At 49.6% G+C, this 23,280-nt stretch overlaps 10 protein-coding genes across 10 annotated transcripts; 6 read left to right on the top strand and 4 right to left on the bottom strand.

The window, feature by feature from the left end:
• Nucleotides 1-289: 289 nt before the first annotated feature.
• Nucleotides 290-1,245, bottom strand: V1508DRAFT_397500 (nucleophile aminohydrolase; the record flags this gene model as incomplete). Its single annotated transcript, XM_066938151.1, has 4 exons — nt 290-400; nt 454-1,055; nt 1,115-1,134; nt 1,211-1,245. The coding sequence occupies 4 exons, from the start codon at nt 1,243-1,245 to the stop codon at nt 290-292; spliced, it is 768 nt and encodes a 255-aa protein (XP_066795880.1).
• Nucleotides 1,246-1,481: 236 nt separating this feature from the next.
• V1508DRAFT_417458 (uncharacterized protein) lies at nt 1,482-3,840 on the top strand. Its single transcript, XM_066940349.1, has 4 exons — nt 1,482-1,821; nt 1,872-3,123; nt 3,177-3,301; nt 3,625-3,840. The coding sequence occupies exons 1-4, from the start codon at nt 1,594-1,596 to the stop codon at nt 3,655-3,657; spliced, it is 1,638 nt and encodes a 545-aa protein (XP_066795879.1). The 5' UTR covers nt 1,482-1,593; the 3' UTR covers nt 3,658-3,840.
• Nucleotides 3,664-6,166, bottom strand: V1508DRAFT_370684 (glycoside hydrolase superfamily). The gene is made up of 2 exons (XM_066937470.1): nt 5,714-6,166; nt 3,664-5,663 (listed from the first exon to the last, which is right to left on the bottom strand). Exons 1-2 carry the CDS (start codon nt 5,889-5,891, stop codon nt 4,093-4,095), a joined length of 1,749 nt encoding a protein of 582 aa, XP_066795878.1. The 5' UTR covers nt 5,892-6,166; the 3' UTR covers nt 3,664-4,092.
• Nucleotides 6,167-6,559: 393 nt separating this feature from the next.
• Nucleotides 6,560-8,383, bottom strand: V1508DRAFT_417454 (Metallo-dependent phosphatase-like protein). The gene is made up of 2 exons (XM_066940348.1): nt 7,977-8,383; nt 6,560-7,923 (listed from the first exon to the last, which is right to left on the bottom strand). Exons 1-2 carry the CDS (start codon nt 8,226-8,228, stop codon nt 6,685-6,687), a joined length of 1,491 nt encoding a protein of 496 aa, XP_066795877.1. The 5' UTR covers nt 8,229-8,383; the 3' UTR covers nt 6,560-6,684.
• A 1,387-nt stretch (nt 8,384-9,770) lies between these two features.
• V1508DRAFT_417452 (60Kd inner membrane protein-domain-containing protein) lies at nt 9,771-11,611 on the top strand. Its single transcript, XM_066940347.1, has 3 exons — nt 9,771-10,977; nt 11,029-11,160; nt 11,214-11,611. Exons 1-3 carry the CDS (start codon nt 9,952-9,954, stop codon nt 11,442-11,444), a joined length of 1,389 nt encoding a protein of 462 aa, XP_066795876.1. The 5' UTR covers nt 9,771-9,951; the 3' UTR covers nt 11,445-11,611.
• V1508DRAFT_417449 (uncharacterized protein) lies at nt 11,447-13,654 on the bottom strand. Its single transcript, XM_066940346.1, has 5 exons — nt 13,016-13,654; nt 12,832-12,967; nt 12,611-12,782; nt 11,803-12,564; nt 11,447-11,756 (listed from the first exon to the last, which is right to left on the bottom strand). Exons 1-5 carry the CDS (start codon nt 13,369-13,371, stop codon nt 11,524-11,526), a joined length of 1,659 nt encoding a protein of 552 aa, XP_066795875.1. The 5' UTR covers nt 13,372-13,654; the 3' UTR covers nt 11,447-11,523.
• Nucleotides 13,652-14,112, top strand: V1508DRAFT_404336 (Yos1-like protein; the record flags this gene model as incomplete). Its single annotated transcript, XM_066938617.1, has 4 exons — nt 13,652-13,679; nt 13,739-13,798; nt 13,891-13,998; nt 14,057-14,112. The coding sequence occupies 4 exons, from the start codon at nt 13,652-13,654 to the stop codon at nt 14,110-14,112; spliced, it is 252 nt and encodes an 83-aa protein (XP_066795874.1).
• Nucleotides 14,113-15,034: 922 nt separating this feature from the next.
• V1508DRAFT_417443 (uncharacterized protein) lies at nt 15,035-17,747 on the top strand. The gene is made up of 3 exons (XM_066940345.1): nt 15,035-15,225; nt 15,380-15,532; nt 15,592-17,747. The coding sequence occupies exons 1-3, from the start codon at nt 15,190-15,192 to the stop codon at nt 17,416-17,418; spliced, it is 2,016 nt and encodes a 671-aa protein (XP_066795873.1). The 5' UTR covers nt 15,035-15,189; the 3' UTR covers nt 17,419-17,747.
• A 321-nt stretch (nt 17,748-18,068) lies between these two features.
• V1508DRAFT_455811 (ras guanine nucleotide exchange factor domain-containing protein) lies at nt 18,069-21,392 on the top strand. Its single transcript, XM_066942629.1, has 3 exons — nt 18,069-18,670; nt 18,723-19,634; nt 19,684-21,392. Exons 1-3 carry the CDS (start codon nt 18,293-18,295, stop codon nt 21,100-21,102), a joined length of 2,709 nt encoding a protein of 902 aa, XP_066795872.1. The 5' UTR covers nt 18,069-18,292; the 3' UTR covers nt 21,103-21,392.
• Nucleotides 21,380-23,244, top strand: V1508DRAFT_461872 (Alg9-like mannosyltransferase family-domain-containing protein). The gene is made up of 2 exons (XM_066942821.1): nt 21,380-21,585; nt 21,645-23,244. Exons 1-2 carry the CDS (start codon nt 21,451-21,453, stop codon nt 23,016-23,018), a joined length of 1,509 nt encoding a protein of 502 aa, XP_066795871.1. The 5' UTR covers nt 21,380-21,450; the 3' UTR covers nt 23,019-23,244.
• Nucleotides 23,245-23,280: the final 36 nt, after the last annotated feature.

The raw sequence follows: 23,280 nt of genomic DNA, 5'->3' as shown, positions 1-23,280 counted from the left end.
CTCACAACTAGGTAAATTGACTGGTGCCCACTGACGTGTCAGTACTCAGCAGCCGCCCAGCATCTGGCAATCGACAAGTTACTACAAATAAACAACATCTTAATTACCAATCCCAGGGTTGAGACTGGTCTACAGTATAAAGCAAACCGGACCATAAATCCGGGGAATGTTACACATAATATGCCTCGGCCAGATGCACGCCGTTTTTTTACGTAATATTCACGAAAAGCTATATACCAACGTAACGCAATTGACACGTATAATACAAGATAAACTAAATATTTTTCATCTAATTGTTGCTGCTCACCTGGCCACTCCGTGCCTTTTTCTTTGCGGCTTCGGCTTCTTTCTCTGTCTCGATGTCCTTCACATATTGCTCAATGCTATCGAATTCCAGCATCTAAGTCGAGTCAGCATACAAAGTTCAAAAATTTACTGCAAAGCCTAACAAACCTCCATAGGCTTTCCTGGTGCCATGATCGCGATTTCAATGTTTCGAGCACCGGTCTGAACGACTTCCAGCATACTCTTAATGGCCAGTCGGATAGTCTCCTCGCGGTCCATACCCTCCTGATAATTTCTCTCCAAAAACTCTCTCACAGTCTTACTACTGCGTCCGATGGCGTTTGCTTTCCAAGCAGAATATATGCCCGAAGGCTCGGTCTGATACAACCGCGGCAGGTCGTCGTTAGGATCGAAGCCAATCACAAGAGTCGAGATGCCAAATGGACGAACACCACCACTCTGCGTATAACGTTGCTGAACGCCGGCGATATATTTAGTGAGGTACTCGATAGTGACCGGGTCCTCGACGGTTAACCGGTGGGACTGGGCCTCAACTCGGGCTTTGTCCACCAGCACGCGGGCGTCCGCATTCAGACCTGCGAACGCGAGACAGACATGGTGGTCTATCACCGCAATTTTGGACGGAGTAATGCGCGTGTCTTGGAGTTTCATTGCCGTGCGCTTCTCGCAGCCGAGGACGACGATATTAGAGCCTTTCACGCCGACGGCACAAGTGCCGCGTTTGACGGCTTCGAGAGCGTACTCAACCTCTGCCAAGGCGTTAGTTCGTTTCGAGTTCGGCGCGACGAGACATAAATGTATTACATACGGAAGACGTGGCCATCAGGGCTAGATGAAGATGATGTTAGCGTGGCCATCAGTAACTTGGTCATGATCCGGAGATCACACATGGAAATCGACATACCTGAAGACGGACAATGCACGATCGTATCCACTCATTATGGTCCGTTATATAGGTGACCTTTAAACTAATATATAACTGAATCCAGTATCCGATGCGATGCAATGGTGGCTGTATGTCTAAAGTGTTTGGTGTTAAAGAAGTGTCAGCATCGGTGTCTTGCAAATAGCCGTGCACACCGCGGTGGGAGATCTTAAACCGCAACGACCTTTCGTGCGATGGGCTTATGCTCCCTGCGCCGCGCATGGGAACCGCTAAACCTTGTCTGCCATCAGACGCGAACTGCAAAAGTTCTCGACGGCCCAAATAGTTATCGAATATATGACTACAGCTCTAGACGACGCATTTAATATACATTGTATAGACCGCAGGCCAACACAATAGAGATGCGCCAGACAATCAGAGTACTACGCGTTCTACGGGGCATTCATGCGAGCAAGCTCGCAAATAAACTGACATCGCCAATGGTATTATCGACCGCCTCCAAAACCGCCGCGGTTGCGGTTAATTCGGGCCAGCGAAGACAATATGCTAGTGCGCCTACAGGAACCCAGGTTGTCAAACTTACGAGCACGATGTACCCTGACGTTGTTCGCGACGAGCGATTTGGCAAGGTAAGTTGCATTATCTTCTCATCGAAGTCAAGTATAACACTCGAGTGTAGATAACCGCAGAGGACATCAAATATTTCACATCGGTTTTGCCCCCGGGTTCAGTGCTTACGGCCGCGGAGGAGGATCTGTCCGGGTACAACATCGACTCTATGCGCAAGTACCACGGACAATCTCAACTAGTTCTGAAGCCACGCTCGACCGAGGAAGTCTCGCTTATCATGGAGCGGTGCCACGAGCGAAAGCTCGCCGTCGTGCCGCAGGGAGGAAATACCGGTCTCGTTGGCGGCAGCGTACCTGTGTTTGACGAGATCGTGATTTCGATGAGTTTAATGAACAAGATCCGCTCGTTCGACGAGGTCTCGGGCATCCTTGTCGCCGACGCCGGCTGCATTCTCGAGAGCACCGATCAGTACCTAGCGGAGCGGGGGTATATCTTCCCGCTTGACCTTGGCGCAAAGGGGTCCTGCCATATTGGGGGCAATGTCGCGACAAATGCGGGGGGGCTACGATTACTGCGATACGGCAGTTTACACGGCACAGTACTCGGTATTGAAGCCGTGATGCCCGACGGCACAATTTTCGACAGTCTCGGAAAGCTCCGAAAGGACAATACTGGTTACGACATCAAACAGCTTTTCATTGGATCAGAAGGAACGCTTGGAGTCATTACTGGCATCTCGATTTTCTGCCCGCGCCGGTCCAAGGTCGTCAACGTCGCCTTTTTCGGTCTCGAGTCCTACGAAATGGTTCAGAAAGCATTTGTTAAGGCCAAAGGTGAACTCTCCGAGATCCTGTCTGCGTTCGAATTCATGGACACCGCGTCCCAAGAGCAAGTTGCCCGTTTCAGCGAGTTGCGGAGGCCGTTAGACGAGCCGCACAATTTCTACGTGCTAGTCGAGACATCGGGCTCTAATCGTCTGCACGATGAAGAGAAACTGCAGACATATCTCGAAGGGTTGATGGAGTCTGACGTTATTGCCGACGGCGTACTCGCCCAGGACGAGACGCAGGTTAAGAATTTGTGGACATGGCGTGAGGGTATTCCTGAGTCTTTAGGCAAGTCAGGCGGCGTGTACAAATATGACGTGAGTATTCCGCTTGATGAGTTGTATCAATTAGTGGAGGACACGCGCGTTCGTATTCAGGAGTTTGGTCACGATATCGGCACTGAAGGCTCTAATGTCGTTAATGTTGTTGGATACGGACACCTGGGCGATGGAAACTTGCATCTTAATGTCGCAGTCAAACAGTATGACAAGGAGATTGAACATATTCTTGAGCCGTGGGTATACGAGTGGATCGGTGAGTCAATTGTCCCTAGACCATCTGTAGTGGTCAAGTTTAACAAGTCATAGAAAAACGTCACGGATCGGTGTCTGCTGAACACGGCCTCGGTTTCGCGAAGAAGCCATATCTCAAGTATTCCAAGGACCAGAGTGTGATTGAACTAATGCGGCAAGTTAAGAAAGTTTACGATCCGGTGAGTTCCCTTTGTCATTGATGTGTATATTGTTCACGTTTGTTGCCGAATGCGGTTCGGAGATTAAGGGGAGCCCCGCCAACACGTTTCACGAACCAGAAAATGAGATCAAATATTGCGGGATACGCTGTCATATCCTGCGATCTGCAAGTGAGCAGCGGATGCGCACGGCTGGTCTAAGTAAGATTTGTGATTGTGATGCGAACTGGCGGGGCGGAGGCGGGGAACCACTCACGAAATGCGGAGGTGAAACCGAGCCGCAACTGGAGATCTACGACCTATATGTGCCCTTGGGATCAAACCGGCTAACATGCTTGTCTTAGAACGGAATTATGAATCCTTACAAGTACATATAATTAGATCTAGAAGAAACTTACGGATGGTGGCATTTGGACTTCCATAGAGACAAAAAAGTTGTAATTGGACTCCTTTGTAAGAAAACAATAAAATAGCTAAATTCAAAATTAAGGTACACTCAATTAGGAGAAGTGAAGGAACTGCACACTAATAAAGACACTCCGTCTGACGGTGGCCGAGAGCAGAAAATGTCATTCAAACCAAAACTCGGTCATCATCCAATCGCGACATCCAAAAGCATCAATTGACAAAAAAATACTAATTGAGACATCATTCGATACATCTCCATCATCATTAACAGTTAATTCGAACTACAATAACAATGAGACCAAAATATGACGTAAAAATGAATCCCTACAATACAACGTTAGTAGCCCCCGCGAGCAAAATCGTTCTAATGATACAGAGTAATACACAAATAGGTGAAAATACTATTAAAACAAATCCACGCATCCAAACCGCCGTTCGACACCAAACACGCCAGGTGACTTCCACTCGTCGTCCACGAACGTGAAGTACACGACGTTGCCCTTGGCGTCGGTAGCCTCCCGGATGCTCCGAATAGCGAGCTCCTGCTCTTGCTTTCCGGCGACCGCGAAGCCGTGTACTTCGGTTGCGGCACTAGGCCAGCCGGCTTCCAGGACGACGGCAGGGAGTTGAAAATTGCACGCAGCCTCCGCGTTTGATATTTGCGCGCGGACGAAGATACCAGCGTCTTGAGGCCTGACGCTCGAGTCAAAGAAAGGCTGGACATTCACGCCGACGGCGTCGATAGCGGGACACAAGATATCGCGGTGCTCGTCGACGACGGTAAGAGTCTCGGCGGTGGTGACAGGCCCAAGATAGCCTCGTTCGCGGAGAACCTTGCGAGTTTGCACGAGGAACGCTGCCAAATCCGATGCGGTCACAAAGCCATTGAATATAGCCTCGTTGCCAACGACGACCATGTCAACAACATCCCACGACTTTCTCGGCCACTCAATAATCGCGCTGACCTGCTGCTGCGCACCCGTAAGGCCGGCCTCTTCATTGAGGGAGACGCCGAGGATCAGTTTGATGCTTTCAGCTGCAGCCGCATCTCCAACGGTGGTGAGACTCGCGCAGTCAGTAGAATAGAGCCTGATGGCGCGGAATCCCTTGGACGCAATCTGGTGAACGTCTGACGCGACTTCCTCAGCGGTCTTGCACACGCCTTCTGCGGTGTATGGCGCGTAGGTGATGCCCCATGGACCGGTCCTCTTAGCAGCAAACGTCATTGCGACTTCGTCTCGTCTGCGAAGTGCAGCTGCCGCAGAGGGCGTAGTGGTCGCTACAATTGCGGTGGTCTCGGTCACAGTGGTGACAACCCCTCCGATAGTGTATGTTCCGGGAGTGCATGAAACTGTAGTGTACACAGTATCCTCGACAGTGGCTGTTACTATCATTATTGGCATGTCCTCTGTAGGACCGGCTGTCACATAGGAAGTCACAACAGTGGCATCGGAGGAAGTGGGCCAGGGCAGGGTGACGATGGTCTGCGTAGAGCAAGGCACGACGATGGTCTCCTCGGCAGTCACAATGGTAGTCAGCTCGCCGAGAGTGTACGTGCCAGGCGCGAATGCAGTTGTCGTGTAGACTGTGGAGTAGATGGGCGTGACGGTGACGAAAACAGTGACGGTTGAGAAGAACGTGGAAGTAGAGTCAATCTCTGATGACGAGGTAGTCGATGTTGGCGAGGTAGTCGGCGTCGGCGACAGTGTCGACGTTGTGCTTGGCGAAGGCGTAATGATCAAAGTCGTCTTCACCGAGGTCGTTGTCGTCGACGTATGGACTGAGGTAACAGTCTTAGTTTTAGTGACGTCCTCCTCGAACGAAGTAGCCGACGTCGAGATATTTGTAGGCGAAGGCGACGACGGGTAGACGGTGACGTAAACGTACTGAACATCTGTAGAGGTGTAGCTGATGGACGAGATGGATTCTACAGAAGCGGTTGGCGGGGTCATTGACGACGATTTAGTGGTGGGCACTAGAGAGGTCAGTTAAGATCACACACAGGTTTGTAAGGACAAAACGGACCGTAATCGACCAGCCAGCTTGTGACGTAGGTGTAGCATTCGCAGCCGTTGGCACTGCGCTCGTCCAGGGCCTCGGGAAGGGCGACTGGCGCGCGACGGTGACGGTGGTGAACATGATGCTTTGCGGAGACAATGGAAAGGGCAGTCGCGGCAAGCGCGACATAGCGGGAAAGCAGCATGGTCCGTGATTAGCAAACCTAGCGGAAATCGAATGAGAGGGACGGCGTTAAAAAATGAGCGACGGGCTTTACGCGAAAGGAATGCACGCGTGAAAGCTGACGCCGTCGCGTCGAGTTTAGGAGGAGGAACCTTCGGATCTGTTGGGGAAGAGAAGAGAAAAGCGACAGCGGAAGTTCACGAAGGGGCGAGTCGGGCGGGCGTAGTGTTGTTTTTCCGCTATTGGTGACACGTTTGGTCTGGCGGATTGCCAGGGTCCGTGGCTTCTGAAGCCACCGCTGTTGTGCATTCGCGCCGCAAACCGTCTAACCCGTGCCCGACATGATGACAGACGCGTGCTCTACGCGTACCTCACGCGTCACCATTGCGCAACTCGTCCGATAGCGTTTTTCTATGGATTCAAACGGCTGTCCTTTCGCAACAATATGTATGAATTGATATGTATTGCTTTGAGCAGCAAATGCAGATGCTCGTTGACAACGGCGCCCATCTGCGCTGTCATTGGCTCGCGTAGTTTTCGACCTGCGGCTTCGACATATGGACCCTGGCCCTGACATTATTTAAGCACTTCGCTAACAGAGGAGAGATGAGTATGGTGCCTGATTAGGGACATTGCTCGCCGTATTCCGTTACCGCCCACATTCCAGTCGTCTATTCATATTATATTATCATTTATTTCTTCCTCTTCTTGGCGGCCGGCGTGGGGTTTAATATCTTGCTACCTAACAGCATCACAGCTCATTTGTTGAAATTATCGTACATATCTTATCTATCTTACAAAGAGCAGCCACAATCTCACACCACGTCCCGGACCAGCAGCCATATATAAATACCTGCAACTACGCTCCCCACCCGAACTATGCGCACCATGAACTCCCGCTTCAGAGTACCGGGCCGGCCCATTGCCCACAACACCCACTTGTTCCGGTTGACCCTCTCTAGGTACGCCAACACAACCTTCACCGCCGTCGGGTAGGTCCGATAGGCCCTGTTCCCCTTGTCCTTGTCGCTACCAAGGTAATCCAGTCCGGGCCTACCGTACTTCTTGCTCGCGCGCCACGCTCGCGCTGCTCCCAGAAACGTGAGAACGAAAGTCAACACCAAGACTTTAAAATATTGCCTAAAAATATCAAACTGCGATGGCAAAAGGCACAATTTCGTCTGGAACGTAGGCTCCCCCGTTTTCGTGCTCTCGCCCGGGTTCCACAGCGACACCATCTCAAACGCCGGGTACGAAACCCCCATTGCGATCGAGAACGTCTTGACAGTAAATTCCACCGTCGCGCGCGCTCCTTCGCTGTACGAATGAATGTGCCGGCAAGCATCGTGGTCGTCGCCCGAGAAAATCGCGACCGGGTGCAGTTTTTCGAGAATCTCAAGCGACAATTCCGAGTCAAGCACTGTCTGGTACTGGTCCCCCCGTGAGATCGGAAGGGCCGGCTTGCCTTCGCGCTTCGGCCCGCACGGCGTATCAGACGGCCTGTAAAACGGGATGTGCGAAAGTACTATTCGCGGCAATGTCCTCTCGTCCGTGCCTTTAACGAGCGCGTCAAAGAACGCGCGTGGCGGACCGTGTACATCTTCGTTGTTGGTGTTCATCATGCTGTTTGTGTCCAGGATCACGACACTATGATTCCCGATTTCGATCTCGCGGGACGGCTCCCCGAAGTACGCTGTGAACCGTTGGAGTGCTTCAACCACAATAGTGTCGCCGAGACCGATGTCGTGGTTACCAGCGACTTCGAAGAGTGTTAGTTTGCCAGGGTAAATGGGGAATATTTTCAGAAACCGCTTGTACTCGGCCACCCACTTTTCAGGGCCCCATCTGCGGCCGCCGTCAAACAAGTCTCCGAGAAAAATAGTTGCATCTGACGACAGAATTGTTTCGACGTATTGCCATGCGCGGTGCATGTACGTGTCCACGTAGAATTCTGTCAGTCCTAGGAAGAGCGCGTTACGGCCAGGGTACGTGTTGTCGTCCACTAACTGTGGATCTGCAATGAGCACCACCCGCTCTGGCGTCGCTCCTGCTGGCTAGACATCAATTAGCACATTTAAATATTCAGATATAACATGCATAGAACTACCCAATGTTCCCAGTTCTCCCACTGACATGCCCGGATCGAGCGTTCAAACTCCCTCCGCTCGCCCCAGACCAACACAAAAATCCACAACAGCCGCAAGATATTCACCAACGTAAATAGCTTTTTAAAAACATGGCCTAGCTGAATATTTCCAATTCGTAGCGACGGAACCTGGAACAGTGGTCCACGACGCGCGGCCCGCGGCCGCGAGGCGTGGTATAGATTCGGTGGATAGGATGCCTCGTGTGTAGGCATTTGTGTCCCTCTTGGCCTTTGCAGATTATCGAATACCGAAGTACCGTGCCTAGTGATCGCTGACGATTAGGGTGACGCAGTGATACGGTCCAATAAATTACAGATAGAATATGTCGAGCGAAACTGATCGATACCACGTGGATTGGACAGCACTGCGCGGCGAGAACCGTGTGAATGCCCTTGAATGCCCTGTTCAAATTCTAACTCACGAGATCACAAATCAGTGCAGCTCACATTTCTCTACTCTGCCATTACCGTACTCAACTAATACTCGGGATTTACATTTACCCGAATTTATAAATATAGATTTTATTTAACGAAGAATGATGTCAAGCCCCGGAATTGGTCATTAACCTTTCCGGTTCACCTTGGTAATCTCAATTTAATTTTCAGACGTGACGTGAAGTCTGTGGACCCTGACATCACACTAAGGCGGATATTACACCAAACTTACGCCTCCTGCTTCCGCCTATAAGAACTTTTATTATTGCCCCAGCATGCTATTTTGCTCGACTAACCACACCGCAATTAGCATAGGAAGTGGCCATACTATTGTTAACCACGAAGCTGGTTCTGTTTAACGAACAATATATAGAGCTTACATCTACAATGACTTGGCTTCGACTAATGATTACGATACCGAGCGGCTTGTACAAGCTCAAATTCACAAGGCAGGCGCTTAACGTAAATAAATTCTAAATATTTCGGAATCGCTCCTAAATTTCTTTCCAATACTGTACCGGCAGATGCATTTTAATGCCTCACTTGTTGTAACCGAGCACACCATCGTGTTGTGGTAATGGTTTGCCAATCCCACGGACGTTGCTTACGTCTCCTTCATGTATGGCAAACGTAAACGATTTTGCAGAGTCGACAGGAATAATGGACGCAGAGACAGCAATGCGTGATGTTTGCTAATAATCGTCACACACTCTGCATCAGGTAGTTCAATTCGTCGTTCTGCTCCGATCGTTGATTAAAATATTGCTGGTCCTTGCTGCCTGTAAAGGACTGTACCGATGACCTCAAGGTGAACAGTCCACGCAATGTCCATTGATAAAATCTTTGTAAACGGAAACGGAATTACTGGTGGATCTTTGGCATGGTTGCTGCAGCTCAAATGAACACCCCAATTAGATGTACCTGCGTGTACACTTCTTCGGCGTATAATTGTCAATGGCTCTTCAGACTAGCACAGGCAGCATGTGTAGCCTAGAGTACGAGAATCTGCTAATGCCAACAGTCTACCAACAGGTTCTATCTGTGATGACTTGTCTACGGCTTGTCCTCTTAACGCAACCCGGCTAGCAAGCGAGCTACGCCTATAATTCCCTATTATTTCCCACCTTAAGACGTAAACAGCATGATAAAATGATATATTCACAGAAGAAAATGATAGCTATCTGCGGCCATGTGAATCAGGAGGTTGGATTGATTCAGACACGGTCGACAAAACACCAAGGTGAATAAATAAAGTTTGAATGTAGATCGGAGATTCACCACCATCGAACCGCCGCACGAAAATTGACATCCGCATTTGAACCGTTGTGTTCCCTATCGCACGACGGAACAGGCAGCTGGCGCAACAGCACGAATACTAGCTTAGATAATATCTGCGGTCTGCGGTTTACTGAATGACTGATTAAGGCAGCAAGTCAATCAATTGAGTGTTCTTGAGAGGCAGGTAGCCCATACAACCCCACGGAATCACAACAATCGCACCATGGCATCCACCCTACGGACATTACGGTTGCAGACAAGTCCTTTACGGAAGTCCTCAACCGCAGCTATTCCAGGACATTCGTCATCCCAATTCCTCTGGCGTAAGCAGATACCTGCGCTGTCATGCACCTACATCATAGGCCACAGACCAGTTACACCAAGTTCCCCTACAACCATATTCGATTTACTAAACCCGCAACGCTCGGCCTTTTCAACATCTCGCCCTCGCACGGCGGACACCAATCCAGACTTTACATCCACGGTGCTCAACTCTACAGCTGGTAACAAGGAGGGGATAGCGTCCACCGGCGCGACGTCATGGGTTGACTATATCTTCGATTGGGACTGGCTTCTCAAATTCGCACAGTCCTGCGTGGACGCATATGTCTGGTTTCTCGACAAAACGGTCATCATCGGGGAAGTCTCGTTCAAAGTATTCTCGACTGTGCACGATGTCACAGGACTAACATGGGGCTGGGTCATACCAATCACTTGCATTCTCCTGCGCGTCACGCTGACATTACCAGTCGCGGTTTGGAGTAGGAAGAATGCGCAGAGAATGAATGATATTGGCGGACTAGTTCAAGCGATTGGCACTTCAATCCGCAATGGCATGATCAAAGGTAGACTGAAAATCCTGCCTAAAGGATTTGACCGCAACGCGCTTCCCGATTCGTCTTCTACGAAAGAGCAAGTCGCTCAAATCTTCGATCTTGTCGAGACGCCCAAGGAGCGCATGCAAACAATCAAGCAGTTCGCGAAGTCGAACTATAAACTCACTCAGAATCAGTTCCACGTGAGCGTATGGCGCACGTTCGCCGTCGCGTTCGTGCAGTCATTTATTTTATTTTTCGGTAGTCGTGGCGTTGCGCGGTATTCTCGTGTGCGAACGGACGACACGTCGGTATTGACGGAGGGGACGTACTACCATACACAGGGAATGTTTTGGTTTCAGGACTTGGACGCTGTGGATCCGTACTTGATATTGCCGGTCGTGTTCACTGCGATGACTTTTTTCAATATTGAAGTATGGACTTTTAACTTTGACCAAAAATGGACTGTGGCTGATTGTGAGTAGGGATATGTCCGGGAGGGAGATAAAGTGCGGGCATTTAGACGAGCAAGGCAGGGTGCTCTCTCCCGCATTTTCTCTGTAGTCGCACGATTTGGAGGACTTTTCATCGTCAGCTTATCCTTCATTTATCCATCTGTATGTCTCACGTTTCCTCCCTTACTCGCAATGTGTCGCTAAATACAAGATAGTCGTACACGATCTACTGGCTTACGTCCGCTCTCTATTCGATGGTGCAGAACGCGTTCATGAGACGGTATTATAAATTTGTTCCCGGAGACAAGATGGCAACGCCGATGAAACAACCTGCTAATCCTCTGCGCATTACCGCTACTCTGGACGATCGGAGTATGCAGCGGTTGATGGAGCAGGCGATGTCGGTGACTGGCGTCCCAGCGGATCGGATTAAAATTACCAAATAAAGTCTTGTAAATATGTGCTTGGTGGTTTTGTATATACATGCAATATATTTTGATACAACAATACACACGTGCCGCATGTTCACGAAAGTGACTCTCGCGAGATACGATCTACGCGACAGTATTCTTCTAACATTAGCAGCACTCGAAGACGGTCTAACCACCCCCTCTCGAAATTTTCCTCCGAAAATCTCGCAGCGGATTGTTGGGCTCTGGTACGATATTCAATTTGCTCTTCGGGAGACAATGAGAAAGCTCTCGTTAGTGCTGTCGCGAGTGTCATTTCTCTTTTTGGATCAGTCGAGAAGTGAAAGCCTGCTTTGTTAGCCGGTAACATCCGAGAGATAGGACATTCACATACCGATCGGTTTGCCATCGGTTGGCACGACGATATCCAGCATCGGCCCACCACTCTCATGCACGACTGAAATTAACCCAGCTGCGGTATATTCCACAACTCCGATCCCAAAATGCTCATTCCACATGGCATTTACACCTAAACTGGCCGTCCGCAGCCAATTCTTTACGTCGTTCCATTTCGCCTCGAGCACAAAGTGCACGTCGTCGTTAATCCCAAGCTCACGCGCGAGCAATCGTAACTCGTACACGCGCTTCTTGTCAACGTCGTCACGGACTGAGCCGATGAGCACGAGCTGTGTACGGGGCGGCGCGGCGTCTGACTTCACGAACTTTGCGAATTCTTCGAGAATGATTTCATGCCGTTTTTCCAAACGAAATTGCGCGATTGAAAGGACAATTGGTTGTCGCGGCCTAGTAACTTCGAATTTCTGTAAGTCTGCGGTCGCACAGGGAGGATAAAGAATTTTGAAGTCTAGTTTCTTGGATCTATCGAACGCGAGACTGAGGAGGCGGTTGAGCCACCAGACCGACTTGATATGGTTGTTTGTCCATGTGCCATTCGTCATCACTACGTCAGCAAACGCGCCGACAAATGCATACATGAGCGCGAATATGCGCCAGTATATGTACTTGGGCAATTGAGTTGTCAGTGAGAGAGTCGAGAACATGTCGGTTGAGATCATGGGGTAGTGGACGTACGCGGCGACTGGAATATTGAGCAGGAGGGACACCAACGGGTATGTGAATGCGTAGCCCATTGTGTCTATTGCGTTAGTTAACAGCTGACATTCGAGAACCAAGGGGCTTACCGACAAACACGTCCGGGACGAGCTTGCTGATTGCTTCGTAGCCGAGCGGTATGGAACCAAGTGCTTGGCCGAGCAACGTGAACCGGGGCCACATCGACGCGGAAACGAGATGCCGTTTAAGTAAATAGACAATGAATATTCTGTCTTCATCAATATCTATCTCGAAACGCGCCTGCGGCATTGTGAGAAGAGGTATATGAGTCGAGCAAGGACGGACGCACCTTAACTTTCTCAATTATCTCCGATTTATGCACATCTGTGTCTCCGGTGTAAATCGCACAGATCACATTCTTGTGCTCTTTCAGAGTCGCATGGACAGCTCCCCATAGAACGCGTTCACCTCCGCCTCCGGCATTGCTACAAACAGTTAAGACTTTATCTCTTTCAGATCAGCATGCCACATACCAGTATGGGTGAAAAAATCCCACAATAACAGGTCGGCTCGCATTCTTCTTGCCTGCGCTCTCAGAAGTGCCCTCTTCATCCTCCGCAGGCCTGAAATTCTCAAATACACTCCGTCGAACGGCTTCCGACCGTCTTCGTAGACGAGATCCACAGATCGCAGCGATGACTTTGGTAGTGACGTACACGCCAAGGACTGCTAACGTTGAAACAATGAAAAACAAACATAAATAGACTGCGACTTGGTGAGAGAGAGAAGCTCGGGGATCCGGCTTGAATGTGCGCCACAGCAATGTTGAAATAGGTGTCCGGGTTTTGGCGAGCGGCGGGAATTGATTCGGGGATGACGGTGCTTTCATTGAAATTTGCTATCTGTTGCAAAATTATTTTTATCTTGTATATTTCGGATCACATGTGTTGAGGTTATAATGCTTTCTCTCTTTATTGGCAAGACATGGTGTTGGTAATGTGAAAACGTGTCGTCATGCTGAACCATTTCAGCGCTGCGGCTCATCGCTATTGTGATAAATGATGCATCAAGGATTTCCTCCTCCAAAGCAAAGGCATTTCTACCAACACCGCTTTGCTGTCGAAGACGCCACAGAGCAGGCTCGTCAGGCATCAATCATCGGCAGCACAATGTTCGGACTCGGCCGATTATTTTATGGTGAGGCTTATTTTCGCAGGCTGTGTGAGTGGCGTTGAACGGGTATTGACTGTATTTAGTTATATTGCTGCTCATTAACTCAATCGCCGTCCTCAGCGAAGATCGATTCCTGACGCGAAGTATGTAGTTATTTCCGTTCACATGATCAACATAGCACGACTACCTTGATACATGTGCTGGCTGTGAATTCGAGAGACTAATGGATGGATAGTCGGCTGGTCGTCAGTGACAGTTGACAACGGTTTCGGGGCCGCAGATTCTACAAGTGTGAAGAATAAGATGATCAATCTGATATCCGCCGTGCGGACATTGATGAGAAGTATGTTTGTGCAAGAGTCCGGCATCATTGAATGAATATAGACATTAACTGGTATTAGTACCGCTTATAGGGATCAATACGACTGTGATTATCTATGAATTGATTTTAGGCTGAGGTGGGTATACGAGAAACGACGCCATTGGAGCCAAATTCACGCAGCGAGAGGCACGCAGCGAGAGGTGCCGGTCGAGATTGGCTTTAGACCAAAATTACAAGCGTGATCTCACCTTGGCGGCGTTGTGTATTATATATTATGATTATGAATTGGCGTGGGACTGTAATATTCGCTATGCTTAAACATTATTACAGATGAATATCAAAGATAACTATATAAATGTTCGCTATCAACTGCACAATCTAGTGAACTGAGAGCATGTAGACGAATTAATCTTGGCCACTCATCATAACTTGCTGGGGCATCGGGGACCAAGACTAATGACGACAGTAGAGAGCGGGTGTGGCGTTTAGCGTAAAGTCACGGGTCAATTGTGTATGTAGATATAATAATGGCATTCCGCGCCAGCCGCTGCGGAATCGAATGATCGCCCGCCATTGAAGAAATAAATATATTTCTCAGAGCATGCATTAAATTCAAACCGTAGCTCGGGAGAATTGACTAGTTTTAAACGCACCCTGGAAAGCAAGTATTTCGATCAGCGTCCTCCTTGTGCTGTGTCGGCCGACCTCTGTGCAGGTGCAGTAATTTGTTATCTCTTTCTTCCTGGCTTAAGTCTCTCTCTGCTGCAGACTACATCGAATGGGCCATCACGTGGGTGCTAACTGCGCCGGCGATGCGTGGCCGGCACGTGGACGTACTTTTGTGTCTCGGAAGCCAGGAGGGCTGCATCCCCGCACAATAGCATCTGCGCCAGGCTGTATACAGTTAGCGTCACGCCGATAGTGCCCATTCCAGTAGACAGACTGCCGTATTTAGTATAGCTGTGTGGCCTCGGTCCTGAGCTTATTGATGGCCCTCTCTAAATCGACACGCAATTTAGTGCCCGGGGGGGTTGTATCGGAGCGCAGACTGTACAGGGTTGTTCCCCACGCTTCTCCATACACGTCAACTCTACCCCTCTGACATCGTCTCCACCCTATATTCTTTGTCGTCAAGCACATTTTGCATCACCTTCTTCGCTTTCAGTGATTCTCTTATTCTCCTGCCTATCTAGCAACACTGCTGCCTAGCCAATGTCCTTCTTCAAGCGGCGGGGCGGGAACACCTTGGTACGTGCATCCCTTTTCTAGAATTCGCGATATCTCGCGCCTCCTCCGCCCGTCTGCCTTGGAGCTATCCGCGTGGTCTACTTCGGACTGCCACCCAATGACGCCCGGAGCCGCTCAACCAAGTAATATCTGTACAGTGTTAACGAACTACTAGAACTCGCCGTCATCCGCCACTTCCCCCAACAAATCTTTATCTTCCACCGCAGCCACCTCCACTGCGCAAGTCGATGAAAAAAGCATCCCTAATGGTCTCGATTCTCTTCCACAGCAGGAAGATGGCAGCGACAAGTTTTTTGGCATGGAAAACGTGTGTATCTGTTAATAAATAAGTCGCACGCGGCAATTGCATTCTAACACTCTCCATAGTTCGGGTATACTTGCTACTGCAATTCCGTTCTGCAATGTCTATACTACTCCAAGCCCTTCCGCGATGCGATCATCAACTATCCACCCGCAGAAACCTGCCAGCTTCGCCCGCGCCGAACGTCAGTGCCCGGCGTGAATCCCCACCCGTTTCTCGTTGCGCTGAAGCAGCAGGCGGAGAAAGAGGCGGCAGAAAACTCGAATAAGACTGTGAAGGACAAGAAGAACGGCACAAAGGCCAAGCGCGCTAACAGCGTGATTTCGGCACTCTCGAGTAATGGTAGCGGGAGCGGAGGATCGACCGCCTCACCGGCGGCGGTTGTTAACAATGGGAGTGGATCTCCGATGAATGGGACCGTATTCGGTGGTGGGTCAGCGATTATTTCGAATTCTCTTCCGTTGCGAGGGGATGACTCGACCACGCCAGAGCAGAAGAAGAAGACAGCACTGACAAATGGGCCGATTATTAATATGGACCATAGCATGAACCAGTACTACAATATGGAGGAAAGCTTGTTCACAACGCTGAAGGACATATTCGAGGCTATGGTGGAGAACAAGAGTCGTACAGGTATTGTGTCGCCGGCGAAGTTGATTGAGGTTTTGAAGCGACAAAATGAGCTATTCCGATCGTCGATGCATCAGGACGCCCACGAGTTTTTTAATTTTTTGCTGAATGAGATCGTGGACAATGTCGAACAGCACGAGCGCAAGCTGCGGGCGCAGAATAACCGCAAGCAGGTCTCGAATACGCGTTGGGTGCACGAGCTGTTTGAAGGGCTGTTGACATCAGAGACAAAGTGTCTTACTTGTGAGAATGTGTCAAGACGCGACGAAATGTTTTTGGATCTATCGATCGACCTGGAGCAGCATACGTCGGTCACGTCTTGTCTGCGGCAGTTTTCGGCGTCGGAGATGCTGTGCGAGTCGAACAAGTTCCATTGTGATTGCTGCGGTGGATTACAGGAGGCTGAAAAGCGTATGAAGATCAACCGGCTACCGCGCATTCTCGCTCTGCATCTCAAACGGTTCAAGTTCACGGAGGACATGCAGCGAAACGTGAAGCTGTTCCACAAAGTCATGTTCCCGTACCACCTTCGACTATTCAACACGACAGAAGATGTTCAGGATCCAGACCGCCTTTACGAGCTCTATGCGGTGGTCGTGCATATTGGCGGTGGTCCGTATCACGGCCACTACGTGTCGATTGTGAAGACCGAGCACGCGGGGTGGCTGTTGTTTGATGACGAGATGGTCGAGCGCGTGGACGACGACTACGTGACGAACTTCTTCGGTGACAAACCAGGACTTGCGTGCGCGTATATCTTGTTTTACCAAGAGATTTCGGAAGAAGAATACGAGCGAGCGCGGAGGTATGGCGCCGCTGCGGCATCGTCAGCCTCCTTATCACCCGTCAAGCAGGCGACACCGATTATCGTGTCGTCTCCAATTTCTGCTGCACCGCAAGGATCTATTCTCCCTACATCTCCGTCATCGACTACGACGACGTCTGCGTCATCTCCACCGATTTCGTCAGCCTCCTCGACTTCTTCTATCCAACAGCAATTGCCACCATCGGCCGCGGATTCAAACACTAAACTGGTGAACGGCAAATTAACACGCAACGGTACGTCAACGCCCGCGTCGTTGATATCACCGCCAGTCCCAGTGGCGGCAACCACGAACGGTGGGGAGAATGGTATCATCAAGAGCAAGAAGGAAGGCGGTGGCGGATTGTCGCGCTTCAAGAGCACGTCGATTTCACAGAAACAAAAGTTTTGGAGGAGAGATAGCGACACTGCTAGTAATGGAACATTGAAGAAGAAGTAATTTTTTTTCAATTGTTGATTGATATCCCATTCTTCTGGGGTTTCGGTTTATATGGCGCTTAAAAATGTAGTATTAAAATGTGACGGATTGATTATACAAATTTTGATTGCATGTGTTGTTGGCGCGGGACGATGACGAGGATTTGTCGTTTTGATCATTGGTTCACGTGGAATATTTTGGATTTTTGATTAGATCACATTGTTTGTTTGGTGCTAGCTTTTGGGACATCATTGCGTATATATTCATTTGACTTTGACATATAGAAAATGCAGTACTTGTTGCAGATTATACACTATTACTTGATTCGGTAATAAATACATAGAGTACGTAATCGATAGTGAACCTGCATGTTTATTGCTATAATACCTTAGCAGATGGATTAGAGATTCTGGGTAGCTGATGGCTACGTGGGTCGATAGCTTATCGATGAACACCGCCGCGTAGTTGCTAGTTAGCTAGAAGAAAGTAGCATGACTGGCGACATGCATTGTACCTTCACTGAGAGCCTGAGTAATGGACTTCCAGCAAATATGATTGTATTTATGTACAGAGTTGCAGATTATGGTGGCCCCAACATACCAAGGACGGCGTTTTCGCGCTACGACCACGCGCCGCTGCGCAGACCCAACCCTAGATGTAATCTCAAATATCATATTCTCTGCGGCCCCGCGCACATCAATTCAACTCCAACAGATCAATTTTCGATTTTAGCTTCATTCCTTCTCTGGCCACATAATTCGCTTTTCTCTCAGCTGATAGATCGCGCATTGCAAGACATTCTTGTTCATGGTGCGCGTTTGATTCGCACTGCAACTAAGGGATAGCATCGCACTGGATTATACTATTAGTAATTACATAGCCAGCATCCACCGAGATGGCAACAGGCGACATCCATCCCGTATCCGAGCCACAAGGGCAGACCTACGTCGCCTACCACCCGTTCTTACGTGCAACGCACAGCTTCGACCGATCAGCCCTCGAATCTTCTGTGGCTGGCGGCTGTCTCGACTTCGAAGCTGGAGACCTCATTCTCCTCCATTCGTTCCACGCAACCGGCTGGGGCGACGGCACTAGTCTTGCCACTAACAAGCGCGGATGGATTCCCTCGAACTACTGCGAGCCATACGATGTTCAGCAGGTGCGGCCCCTGCTTGTCGCCATACTAAATGTCCTCGTCAATCCGCGGCCGGAGGATGCGCGGAGCTCACAGATCGCTGTCACTACGATCGTATCCGGTGTGCGGAGTTTGCTCGTATGTCCGCTTTCAAAGAAGTCAGGAAAAAGGATGGTACTAATGCGTACAGGATGGGACCGACTGCTTGAGTCAGGATTCACACCTCGTCCGCGAATCCAAAACTATTGGGGGATCTCGGCACGCGTTATTAGAGGAAGTCTCCGAGCTGGTGTCTTGCGTGAAGAATCAGTCTCCAGAGAAGTCGATTTCAGAAAACATGGTCCAACATACATACCGCATTCTCCAATGCGCCGCCGCTTTCCTCGATTCCTTCGACTCGGATGAACATAGTTATCTGATATCGACACCGCCAGTTGAGTATGCTTCCGAAATTGTTAGCAATGCGGAGGAGGGCGGATTCACGGGTGCCGGTTTGTCGCTTGAGTATCAACCTGTTTCGGCGCTCGCAAGGTTGAATTTCCTGTACGATGCCACTCTTGTCTGTCTTGGGTCATATTTGAACAGTAGTTATGTTAATACTCGCGCACCGGCCAAAATCCTCCTCACAACTCGACGGGCCGCACATGCCTCCAGGGAATTACTCGCTTTAGTTGAGACCGTGAGCTCGAGGGCGTCGCCGATGCTGTACAGTCTCGAGGAAGCAAAAGAAGCAATGTATAATCGGATAACAGCACTTGTTACAGCGGCCCGGGATGTCGTCGCCGCGCAATCTCTCGAGAACCAGGACGTCGTTGTCACCGAAACGCAGAAACTCATTGACACCGTCGTCGCGTGCGTGCGAACAGCGGGATTGTGCCTGGCGAAGTCGAAGTACGTGCTCGATCAAGTCGGCGATTTCGATTTGGAGGTTGATAGACGGTATTTGGATTACCAACTGCATTCGCAGTTGGGTATATCGTCTAGACGGTCGTCATCAAAGTCCGAGTCTTCGTACGGGATGACGGCTGCGACTTCTATTGATGACGAGTCGTGGAATATGGCACCGGAGCTTTTGCCATCGGATACAGACACAGAAGTCAATGTATGCATATTGCTGCGGAGATGGTCGTAGCGAAACTAACGCTTTACAGGACAAGAAAAGACGGACAGACCTTCAAGATCGGATAATTTATAATGAGGACGGCCAAGTTCAAGGCGGTTCGCTCGAAGCACTGGTGAAGCAGCTGACAGCTAACAATGCGGCACCGGACGCACTCTTCGTCTCCACGTTCTTCCTCACATTTCGTCTATTCACCACACCAGTCGCACTGGCCCAAGCTCTTGTACACAGATTTATATCATTGTCACCTGACGAGCAGAACGTGCTGGCTGTTAGGTTACGAGTTTATAACGCACTTAAGGGTTGGATGGAGTCGCACTGGCGGAAAGAAACCGACAATGAGGCGATCCCAATAATTGTTGACTTTGCGAATGGTTCATTGAAATCCGCACTTCCATTTGCCAGCACGCGATTGCTTGATTTGTCCAAGAAAGTTGTCAACATTGACAACCCTCTTGTTCCGCGATCAATGTCGAAGCTTGGGATTGACAAATCGTTGGGAATATTATTGCCTGATTCGTCGTCTGTGCCAACGCCGATCGTTAATAAGTTGCATCTGGCAATTGTCGCGCGGTACGTGCGTGAGGGTGAACTTGCGCCCAATATTCTGGATTTCGACCCACTTGAACTAGCACGACAGATTACCGTGAAAGAATCTCGGTTGTTTTGTAAGATTGTACCGGAAGAGCTTCTTGGGCAGGAGTTTTCGAAGAAGGCGGGAAAAAGCACGGCGGTGAACGTCAAGGCAATGTCATCGCTGTCGACAGACCTTGCGAACTTGATCGGCGAGAGCATCCTGACAGGTGACGTGAAAGTCCGTATGAATACAATTCGTCACTGGATCCGTGTTGCCGAGAAATGTCTCGAGCTCAAAAACTATAATTGTTTGATGGCGATTACGTGTGCGCTGCAAAGTTCTGTAATTTTGCGCTTAAAGAAAACGTGGGAAATATTACCTCTGCGATATCATTCGTTATTTGCGGAACTGAAGAGTATTATTGTGTACGAGAAGAACTACGCATCGTATCGCACACTCCTGCGGAATACGAGCCCTCCGTGTATCCCGTACTTGGGCGTCTACCTCACCGACCTGACCTTTGCGGATGAAGGTAACTCGGACTTTCGCACGTTCCATCCCGACCTGGAGGATTCCTCACCGATTATCAACTTTGATAAGCATGTGCGCACGACGAAAATTATTGCAGACTTGCAGCGGTTTCAGGTGCCGTACAGGTTCCAGGAAGTGCCCGAGTTGCAAGCGTGGCTGGACGTCGAGGTTAATCGCGTGCATGAGATGTATTTGCAGGATCAGCATGTACTGTACCGAAGGAGCTGTAACGTCGAACCTAAACTCGGTGGTACGCAGACGCATAGTGGTGTTGGCGCCGGAATTGATGTGTCGGCTGTGACGGACGCCGTGAGTTGGAATGATGAAAGGTCAACTAGTTAAGAATGTCTGGGATGGTACAAAATTTGTTGTAGGTATAGTGTTTGGATGGCTGTATTTGGTGGCAAGTTGTATTTTGGCGTTACGTTTGTAATTGTTTGGCATTGTAAATGTACGGTTCGTTTGCTAGACACCTTGCCATTTCATTAGTAGTATAAGGTTTTGATTATATTGTTAGGAATTACTCTAAAGATAATCTGTGACAGATATTGCACTGTAAGACGTGAGGGCTTTGTATTCGCTTACGCGGGGCTTGTGAGCATCAGGACAAATGAACCATCCAACAAACAGCGATCGAGTCTGCTGTCCGAGGCAGTGTACGCAATTGCGTCTCGAGCAAGATTGCACACCATGGACTTATTAGACTTATTGTTTTTAGTACTGATAATTGTACATCTGGTTGTATCGCCGTACACAAAGGTAGAGGAATCGTTTAACTTACACGCGATTCACGACTTGTTGATGCGCGGGCGCGATCTCCAAGCAGTATGTCGAATCTCTATAACATCTCTATAACACGTATAAGTAGCGACTAATGGACATAGTATGATCACTTTGAATTTCCTGGCGTTGTTCCGCGGACGTTTATCGGCGCGTTGGCAGTCGCGTTACTGACGAAACCGTTCCAGGTACTTGCCCCTCTGCCGTCCAAGTTCGCATTGCAGTACATATGCCGCGGCATCCTCGGTGTGATCAATTGGGCAAGCATAGTATACCTACGCAGGGCTGTCTCAAAAGTGTTTGGCAAATCGACGGCATTATGGTTCGCATTGTTGCAGTACACGCAATTCCACATTACCTACTACGCGAGCAGAACGTTGCCCAATATGTTTGCTTTCCCGCTGACGATGCTCGCGACAAGCTTTTACATTTGTGGCAAGCCAGCGCGGACGATTACAGTGCTTGCGTTTACGACGATCGTGTTCAGGGCTGAGTTACTCATTCTGACAGCGACTATTGGCGCATCCAGCTTACTTCGCCGACAGCTAAGCCTCAGCTCTACAATCTTTGCTGGGTCGGTTGGCGGCATTCTAGGAATTGTGGCGTCCGGCCTCGTAGACTCGTACTTTTGGGATTTCCCTCTCGTGCCCGAATTCTACGGGTTATATTTCAACGCGATAAAAGGACAATCGGCAAATTGGGGCACGGAGCCGTGGAATACGTACTTCAGTCTGCATCTCCCTAAAATACTTCTCAATCCGGTCACGATACCGTTGATTTTCGTCAGCGCTTTTGCTGACTTGCGAAGGGTAGCAATATTGCTTGCCCCTTACGCGGCGTTCGTTGGTATATATTCTTTGCACCCGCATAAGGAGTGGCGGTTTATTGTGTACGTCGTTCCGGTTTTTGTACTTACAGCTGCTATTGGTGCGACGTGGATCTCGAATCGCATGCGCAAGGAGGTCATCTTTTTGGCGGCTACAATCGCTCTTGTTGCGTCCGTGGCGGGAACACTGATGATCTCGGCCGGCATGCTCGCAGTTTCGAGCACGAATTATCCCGGTGGCCATGCTGTTGTAGCCCTACATGAACGATTGGACGAGTTAGCGGTCGCGAAGGCGGCAATGGGTGATGTCCTGGGCAATGTTACTGTGCATTTTGACGTGCCGACGTGTATGTCTGGTGCCACTCTATTTACATTCGCGCGAGACGACGTTGTGTATGATCGCACAGAAAATTCAGAGGAATTGAAAAGCATGGCGGGCGAGATAGACGTGCTTGTCACCTTCGAGAAGGGGCCGGCGAACGTTTTTGGACGCGAGCACGAGTGGGTTGAGATTGGCAGCGTCAAGGGATTGGGGGGATTAGTACCTCCTTGGCGACAATATGGGCCGCGATTTTGGGAGACGGCGGGGTGGTGGAATAATATTGTGCACTTAGAGCAGCGGGTTTTTATATTTGCAAATAGGGGACTGTAGGATATGAGTGGGTACCTGATTGCCTAGTGAAGTTTTTGTAAATAGTGTATGTACTCGGCATCTAAAATCTTAAGTAGCCAGCGGGGACAGCCGGCGTCGAGGAATAGGGTTGGCTCTTTGTCTTGTTTCCGGCATGCCATTTCCGCTGCTTTGGAGCAATTTCTATGCAGGTCACTGCCAAATAGATGATGATGTGCTTAGCGCGCTCCAGTGACGCCATTCCAGGTATTTAACGATCGATCAAACCAGGCCAAGATATTCT

This window comes from Lipomyces doorenjongii (assembly GCF_038497915.1).
Source record: "Lipomyces doorenjongii strain NRRL Y-27504 unplaced genomic scaffold V1508scaffold_24, whole genome shotgun sequence".
Classification (NCBI taxonomy): Eukaryota; Fungi; Ascomycota; class Lipomycetes; order Lipomycetales; family Lipomycetaceae; genus Lipomyces; species Lipomyces doorenjongii.
Note: the sequence above shows the minus strand (reverse complement) of the source record. Positions and strands in the feature narration are given on the sequence as shown.